This window comes from Lolium rigidum, chromosome 3 (assembly GCF_022539505.1).
Source record: "Lolium rigidum isolate FL_2022 chromosome 3, APGP_CSIRO_Lrig_0.1, whole genome shotgun sequence".
NCBI lineage: Eukaryota > Viridiplantae > Streptophyta > Magnoliopsida > Poales > Poaceae > Lolium > Lolium rigidum.
The window spans coordinates 28291103-28300052 of NC_061510.1; the positions used below are offsets into that span (position 1 = coordinate 28291103).

Below are 8950 nucleotides of genomic sequence, written 5' to 3' on the forward strand. Positions count from 1 at the left end.
GATTCAACTAGGCATGACATACTCCCTCCTTATTTATTTACTTGGCGTTCTATCTTTAGTCAAAGTCAAATTTTATCAAGTTTGACCAAAAAATATAGGAAAAATATCAACAACTATAATGCCAAATGCATATAATATGAAAATATTGTTTATTACAATTCTAATACTATATAGATTTTATATCAGAGATATTAATATATTTTTTCTTAAATATTTAGTCAAACTTTACAAAGTTTGACTTCAACTAAACCTAGAATGCGATCTAATTGTGAATGAAGGGAGTACTAGTCCTATGGTTTTCCCATTTCTATGGTTTGCATATCTACGAATCAAAGGAGTGTGAATGGCAAAATTTTGTGGAGGCTAGCAACTCCATCACCATCAAGAGCTTGTATGAATTGGGACTTGCGACAGAGTAAAGATAAGATTAAGAGAGTGAATTCCGATCACGGGCCGGTGGAGAGCAGCAGGAATCGAAAGGGCAAGGTTCCCACGACCACGGGTAGTTGGGGAACTGCAAGGGAGTAACTATGGAAGTTAATGGAAACGGGGGAGAAGTAAATGAGGTGGCAGGGAAAAGCATCAAAGGGAGACGACGAGACGACAGCAGGCGGTAGAGAGAATATGGGGCATGGTCACTTTGGTCAGGGCCCTGCTGCCATTTACATTTACACGCAGACGCAGCTGTAGGTGAGATGCACGGACCTGGCCTCGACGTCGTCAGACAAAGATTCCCTCATTCAACTTCGCCAGTGTAGTCCAGTGAGCCAGAGCCCAGCTCCATGCCGCATAGCTTCCACTCATCTTCGCTAGTAACTGTCAACTCGTCGCCATGCTCCAATTCAATTCTTGATGGTTGAGAAGGAAGGAGTAATGCCGCACTGACGCCCGCATACTGCTTTGCCTGTCTGGATGGTCTGGTCTCGTCACATTGCTGCGAGTTGAGTTGCCGGTGAGGTGAGCTCTCTATCTGTGCTTGTGCTGCTGTTGGAGAGCTCCCTCAGGTTTGACAACTGAGAACGGCGTCTACATAATTACATACTTGTTCAGCAGCTTCTCCTTCTGGGTTTCTCTTCCATTCTCATGTCCAGTAACTTTCTGAATCACTACTGAGTAGTATGTTTTGATGGTTTAGAAGCGCCGACGAGATGCACCCTGAAATGTTTTGAATTATAAAGTGCAGGCAATTCAAAGAGAAGCCAGCAAATAATGTATCGATGGAGCAAGGACGCCGGTTATTACTGGAATATATGGCGATCTATGTTGTAAATGCGATCTGCAAAAATGGAATTCAATTGATGCCAGTCTTTAACATGCACCAAAGAACGGTCCAGGGCCCAGGCGCGAAAGGCACACACTAAACGTTAGGTGTAGAGATACAGAACATTCATTAGGGCATATCTGAAATTTCTGATAAGGAGACGACACTAGGGAAGTGTAGAGATACATAGGATGCATTATGCATGCCTCCCTCAAGGTATTTCAAAGGCCAATTTCCGGTTAGCTACTGATCAACTGATGGGAAGCAAGATACTACCTCCTTGTCAAAATAAACATCGCAGCATTTTAATTGTAAATACATCCATCTAGATGAAGTTGCGGCATTTATTTTGGTATGGAGGGAGTACACCCAAATTTTGGTAAATCTGCGACATCCTTTTTGGGAGGGAGGACTTCACTATACTAGCCCCGAAAACGTTAAGTATAGCTCCATTGGAAAATATGCAATCCGGTTGTTCACAGGCGAGATGCTTCAAATTAGGACGATTTTGAAGCATACAAGTGGATATACTGTCAGGGACAATTGATAGCTTATCATGGTATTCTTTACAAAAAATTGTGGCACAGAGCTAGTGATCTCAATTACATATGAAGAATATACTTCCTAATTTTCCTGTACATCATTGACGTTTTCCATATGAAAGATTAGCCTTCCAGTTTCCATGGGTGGACCCGCTAATTTGCCAGTGAGGTGATCTCTCTCTCTCTGCTTATGCTCGGAGAAATTAAAATGCTCCAGTCCTTTCGGTACCTTTATTTATTTATAAATGAGTCCTTTCAATGCTAGTAATACCTATGTTGGAGAGACCCCAGGTTTGCCAACTTGAGGCAAGAATATAAAAGGCGATGTCATCTACATGGACTAGTTCAGGAGCTCTGCTCACCTTTCAGGCTTCTCATCCATCCAAATCTCTGGTAAGTTCTTGAATCACCATGTGCCTGATGCTTTTACTATGTTTTGATGGTTTAAACGTGCTGGTGCTATAAAGGCAATGCACTCTGAAATGTTTGAATTAAAGTGCACGTAATGCAAAGAGAAGCAAGTATTGATAGGGACCTGCAAGGACGCCTAGTTATTATACGACGATTTTGTACATACTACATGCTAAGCTTAAAAGATCTATACAGATGGAATTGAATTTATGTCAGTCTTTACCATGGACCAAAGAACGGTCCAGGGACCAGACAAGCAAGTAGAACACATTGAAAGTTAATGGGATTAGAAGAACGATCGTGACTTTGCACATGTCATTCTATAATTTTTCATGACGACACAATGCTAGTAATATACTAGTGACAATCAGGATGTACTATGCATGCCTCTCTGAAGGTATTTCAAGGCGAATTTCCTGGTTACTGATCAAATAATGAGAAGCAATGCAGTACTACAAAAAGGCTTATATTTTGGAACGGATGTAATACTACTACTCTAATACCCATGGACGATGAAGTAAAGCTCCACTGGAAGCATGGAGTCTGATTCTGAACTATCAAGAATGGGTACTATCTGAGACAAGTGATTGCTACACATGTGATTTATTCTACTACTATGCCTTATTTCAGTGGCCCAGAGCTCATTATCTCAATTAGATTCAAAGAATAAAGGACTAGTAACTACACCTTCAGCCAGCTACCATCTAAAGCTGTGAGGAAAACTTCAGATTTGTTCTTCCTAAACGCCAAATAGATAGAGTAATAGAGTAACATAAAGAAGAGAAGAGTGCAAAACAACACGGGTTTTTTATGAATGGATTATTTGTATTATGTGATACTATACTTATGACCTAACAATATTTCACACAGCCTAGAACAAAGACGATAACGCCATTCTAGACTCATAGAAACAGAAATTTTATCTAAATTATTTGGCAACTGGTTGGACCCTCTAGAGTTTGTGACAGCTCAGTGGCTCACCTCTAATTTCTTTAAAGACCGTTTTCACATGAAAGATTATCCTTCCAGTTTTCAAGTGTGGACCCGGTTGATTTGCCAGTGAGGTGAGCTCTATCTGTGCTTATGCTAGGAGAAATTTAACTGCTCAAGTCCTTCAGATGCTAACTCTACCGATGAGGCAAGAACATACAAGGCAGTGTCATCTTCTTTTGGCGGGGAAAGGCAGTGTCATCTATGTGGACTGGTTCAAGGAGCTTCACTCGCCTTTCGGGTTTCTCTCCCGTCCTAATCTCTGGCAACTTTCTCAATCTCACTATTTGCCATGTTTTGATGGTTTAAACGTCCTGCTGGTATAAAGGCAATGCGCTCTGAAATATTTGATTTTAAGTGCAGGCAATGCAAACTGCCAGAGAAGCAAATATTGATAATGAAATGCAAGGACGCCAATTAAATATACAGCAACCTTGTGCATACTCCGCTTACCTGTACAATGGAATGAATTTATGCCAGTCTTTACCATGGACCTAACTACCTAAGAACAGTCCAGGGACCAGGCTCGAAAGACAAGCACATTAAACATTAATATTAGGAAAAGTGTCATGAGTTTGCATGTCATATCTCAAATTTCTCATGTAGATACAAGGATAGTGAAGTAGTCATGAACACATTATGCGACTCTCTGAAGGTACTTTAGGGAAAGGATCAGGAATAGATACATTCTGAACAGTAAATTAGCTTCAAATGTATTCTATGTAGTTTTTTTAGTTGCACAGCTAATTATCTCAAACAGATATTCTAGAAAACCTGAAGTTTCATTCTTCCTAAATGGTATTAATAGATACAGTAATAGAGTGGCATAAAGGAGAGATGCATAAAAACAACACATCTCTTGATGAATGGACTATTTGTATTATGTGATGCTATACTTATGACCTAACAATATTTTAACAGCCCAGAAAAACAAGATAATGCCATTCTGAACTCATACATATGCAAATGGCAACAGTGATTGGGCTATGCAGAGCTTGTGACAGCTCAATGGCTCACCTCTAGTTTATTTACACCATTGACCATTATGACATTATACCATTGACCATTATGACATGAAAGATTAGCCTTGCAGCTTTCAGGCGTGACAGTTTTCTTGGCTAGACCGTAACCCAGGTAGGTTCTTTCCTTCCAGCAGCAACCACATTCTGTCAGCAGTTGATTCTAGTCAGGTCAACAAAATAGCAGAAATGCTTCAAAACAATGTGAGTGAATTGTACCTATCTGCAACTGGAAGCAATTCCATCATACACTGCAGGAAGCTACATAGCAGCTAGTGCAGCTCTAAAAATGAACTTCTGTGACATTGGCAGGGTCACACACCATCTGTGAGTTAATAGGAGTCATGTTGTTTTGGCAGTCGGAAGTTTTTGAGTAATTTGATAAGCTCATATGTCCTCAAATGACGACCCAATCGGAGACATAAGTCAAAAGGAGTCAATCCATCCTGCAGGAACCATCAAATAGAATTATTCATATTTAGTAGAAGTCTTTAAGGCCAACTGGAAGAATATTGCCGGTGCCCATATTTGAGTCCTGATCTATAATCTAAATTATGAAACTACAGATGGATCATAAGAAAGACTGAGCTTGGAATATATATCGTTAGAGAGATAAGTAAGTTATGCCAAACGAGCATAAAAGTACTCAAACAAGGCATAATATGTTCTGACTTAAATCATTTGTGAAATGCAAGAAATTATAAAAATACTTACTTGTGTTTTCAAAGTTCTATCAGCACCTTTTAATAAGAGTAGCCTCACAATATCGGTTCTCTGTGTTTGCACGGCTAGATGCAATGGTGTCCAGCCATACTGAGAATTGAACAAGTTAAAGCAATTAATCCATAAGAAAAAACAAAAACAAAAAACAATGAGCTCAACATACATCATCTGGGCGATTGATGTCAACATTGTATAGCAATAGAGTCTTTATCGTCTGATTGCATGCTGTCTGGACAGCATAATGCATAAGGGTTGCACCATCCTGTTTCATCAAAATTGCACAATGCATTGAAGGAATTGAAATACTGCAGATAAGAAATCTAGAAGCGCAAACCACCATGCGGGAGGCGATATACCTTAGCACAAATAAAACATCCAATTCATTACTTAAAGATGAAAACAAACAACATTAACATTTTATTCAAGACTAGTCCATCATTTTATAAATAAAACTTTCCAGGAATATGCTGTCTAAAGTTGTTTCAAACCTAGCTAAACAAAGGATATACTCACTTTATCATAGATGAATGGATTCGCTGAATTCCTCAAGAGATAGTTGATGATAGCATGCTTCTTCGAAATAATTGCTTTATGAATTGCTGGCAAGCCATCCTGAGGAAAACAGAAATGGCCATTAATGGTACAAAAATATATCACAAAGATACCATGCATTCTGCATGCATGTCGGCTTAAGATGATATAACTCACAATTTACATTAGAAATTACCTTATCAAGGGCATTTACATCCACCTTATGTTTCAGAAGATTGTCCAATAGATAGAAGTCTCCTGATGCAGCAAGGGTGTGAAGTGGCAGCCACTTACTCTACAAGAAGGATACATGTCGTATCGACTGTCAATGAGCAGATGTTGCAGCTAACGTGAAAGTAACAAACATCATAAAAAATTAGGCCATTAGGTAGAACATACGTGAATGTGGAATTGTGGATGATGGGTTATGTGACAAATTACAGATGACTTGAGATCGGCTAAAATACTCTGAATAGGAACCACTTACAGAAGCTGCAGCTTCCAGATCAGGTAATCTCTTGTTCAGAAGAGCCTTTTCCTCATCCGTGAACAGCTTCCGGCGAGCTGAAGTACAGAACAGATTATTCATAGGGACAACTGCAGTGTTAGAAGTAATATGCAACATAGAGAAGTTCTGCCAATACATTTAAGCCCAAATACATCAAACTAAAATTTTGTATAATAGACCACACTGGAGGTCAGGTTGATGCCTCAGACCTGTTGACATGATCTATCATAATGCACTATTTAAAAATGTATGGCATATTTTGATTGTCAATTTTGCACTTTGATAGCTATTTGTATAATATTCTGCTAATGGTCACAGAATGACAGTCGTAAGAATGTGCTTTGATGCTCCGGAAAACAAATACCATGGCACCAATTTTGTATAAACGTAACACAACTCACATATTATTGGGTTAATTATAATAATTGGTGAAAGCCTGAATTTAGGCAGTCAAAATATGTCTTACTTCATGAAATAAGGAGAGTTTCAACAAACTAGCGATCATGATTATAGTAGTACAGTATAACACTAAGAATCACAGATACTTTGGCAATAATATACGCAGTTTTGTAATGAAGAGTTACATCATGCATGTGGGCATTACCGTAAGTTGAATAATTTCAAACTATTATTCTGAGCATTTGGTTAAAGTCGGTACATTCAATACTAACAACTTATGTGGCATTGGGAGTACGGATACACCATAATGGATCAGCAACGCAGACACTGAACCGGGAATAAGGCATTGCACATTCTCCATTAACTTCAGCAACTTCTCTAAGTCTATTTAGTATTAGCCTCTGGTGTAGCAGAATGAATTTGTAATTGTCTAATAGCATGCTTGTTTTTTTTTATATCCATTTGGCATTGTTTCTAAACATTCAATGCCAACAAATCCATGATGTGGCATCGGGAGTGCAGATACCCCATAAAGGATTAGGGCTGGAGACAATCAACCAGGGATAAGACATTGCACATTTCACCAATGACTTCAGAAACTTCTCTAACTATATTCAGTACTAGCCTTTGTGTAGCAGAGTAAATTCGCAGTTGTCTAATAGGATACATGTTTTTACTCCATTTGGTTTTGTTTCTAAACAGTGATGATGACAATGCCTTACATCATGAAATGGAGAGAGTTTCAACAAACTAGTGATCATGATTATATAGTATAACACTAAGAATCACAGAACCTTGGCAATAATATATGTAGTTCTGTAATGAAGATTTATACCATGCATTTGGGCATTACAATAAGATGAATATGCTCTGACTATTATTCTGAGCATTTGGTAAAAGTCGATGCATTCAGTACCAACAAATTAGGTGGCACTGGTAGTATGGATACCCCATTATGGATCAGCAAAGCAGACAATGAACCAGGAATAGGACATTTGCAAATTCTCTATTAGCTTCAGTGACTTCTTGAATTCTACTATTTAGTGCCAGCCTTTGGTGTAGGAAACGAATTTCCAATTTTCTAACAGCATGCTTGTTTTGCACTCCATCTGGCTTTGGTTCTAAGCAGGGACAATGTTGGCTAATTGCTACAGTAATGTGCAGAATATCTGTAAATCGGTGGCTCTCAGCAACCGAATATGAAAGAAGATTCAGTGCAGCAAAACGAAAGTTGAGGAACTCACTTTTCGCGCTCTTGCCATCCTCAGTCTCGCCCGGTGCATACTGGCTCCTGCTAAACAGCTCCGCAATGTCCTCCAGCCCGCCCCTAGCCATGGCCATCCTCGGATTCCTGGGAGCCACGCGCGTCCCAGGATCGGGAGGCGGCGGAGCCTCCACCACCATATCCGTCCCGCGGGACCTCTCCCCGAGCGGCTCGATGTAGTCACGATACACGCGCCCAGGGTCCGTGTCGCGGCGCGCGCGGGACTTCTCCTCGAGCGGCTCCACGTAGTCGCGCGCGACGTGCCCGAGCTCGGCGTCCAGCCTGCCCTCGCGGTAGGCGCGGTACTCGTCGGGGGCGGCGACGGCGGAGGGCGCCCGGCGGTCGAGGCGGCTGTTGAAGCGCAGCCCGTGCGCGATGCGGCGCTTCTCCTTCTTGGTCAGGTTGATCTCCTCCACGGCGTCGCTCCACCTCTCCGGGACCAGGCTGCCGGCGCGAGGGGTGGCCCCCCGTCGTCGCGGCGGGCGGCGGGCGCGGTCGAGTGCGGGGTCCTCGAAGGCCTCGTCCTCGAACACGAGGCAGTCGCCGAGGACGACATCCTCGTCGTCGTTGACGGCGGCGAGGGCGAAGGAGGAGGAGGAGACGACTGGCCGGCGGCGCGGGGACAGGGCGAGGGATTTGGTGGGCGCGTGGAGGCGGGAGGCGGCGGTGGGGAGAGGGTTTGGGGAAGAGAAGGGGAGGAGGAGCAGCGGGAGAGACGGCGGCGGCATCGCGCGCGTTCTGCTCCCCGCGCGCGCCGGAAGCCGAGAGGATAGGCCGGTGACCGCCCAAAGCGGGCGCTATCTGGCGCGCCGCACATAGGGCGGTTGTCTTGGGCCTGGCCCATATACTCCCGACTGTTTCAGTATGAGTAAAATGCATCCACGGTATCGGGCAAAGCCTATAGGAAAAACCTATATATCGCCCGTGTGGTAATACGCCCCGCATGCTAATGGGGCAACATGGACCAGGGTTCATTAGCTGTCCATTAGCACGTACGGCAATGGTTCACTCTGGTTCTGGAGAGTTTTTGCGCAGTTTTTTTTTTCTAATTCTTCGATTCTTCCATGGTTCGATCGATTTTCTTTTTCTGTTTTGAGCATATTCGAATTTGAACTTTTTGAAATTCAAACTTTTTCAGACTTGAAATTTTTACAAATTTAAACTTTTTGAAATTTTGAACATTTTTTATTTTGCTCAGATTCAAAGTTTGATCAGATTCAAAATTTGCTCAAATTCAAAATTTGTTCATACTATTATTTTGTTCAGATTCAATTTTTTTCACACTATTATTTTGTTCAGATT

General features: G+C 41.7%; 1 protein-coding gene across 1 annotated transcript; it reads right to left on the minus strand.

Moving 5' to 3' along the window:
- Window positions 1–4063: 4063 nt before the first annotated feature.
- Window positions 4064–8382, minus strand: LOC124701353 (ankyrin repeat domain-containing protein, chloroplastic-like). Its single transcript, XM_047233412.1, has 8 exons — window positions 7629–8382; window positions 5965–6041; window positions 5674–5772; window positions 5460–5558; window positions 5110–5208; window positions 4938–5036; window positions 4443–4669; window positions 4064–4370 (listed from the first exon to the last, which is right to left on the minus strand). Exons 1-7 carry the CDS (start codon window positions 8374–8376, stop codon window positions 4556–4558), a joined length of 1335 nt encoding a protein of 444 aa, XP_047089368.1. The 5' UTR covers window positions 8377–8382; the 3' UTR covers window positions 4064–4370; window positions 4443–4555.
- Between the last annotated feature and the right edge of the window lie 568 nt (window positions 8383–8950).

Excerpts from the sequence above, each read along its gene's own strand:
- LOC124701353 (XM_047233412.1), bottom strand. The coding sequence starts at position 8,376 with ATGCCGCCGCCGTCTCTCCCGCTGCTCCTCCTCCCCTTCTCTTCCCCA. Across the intron at positions 6,042-7,628 it reads GGATGGCAAGAGCGCGAAAA|CTCGCCGGAAGCTGTTCACG; the intron begins GTGAGTTCCTCA and ends TCTGTACTTCAG. Across the intron at positions 5,037-5,109 it reads ACATCAATCGCCCAGATGAT|TATGGCTGGACACCATTGCA; the intron begins GTATGTTGAGCT and ends TTCAATTCTCAG.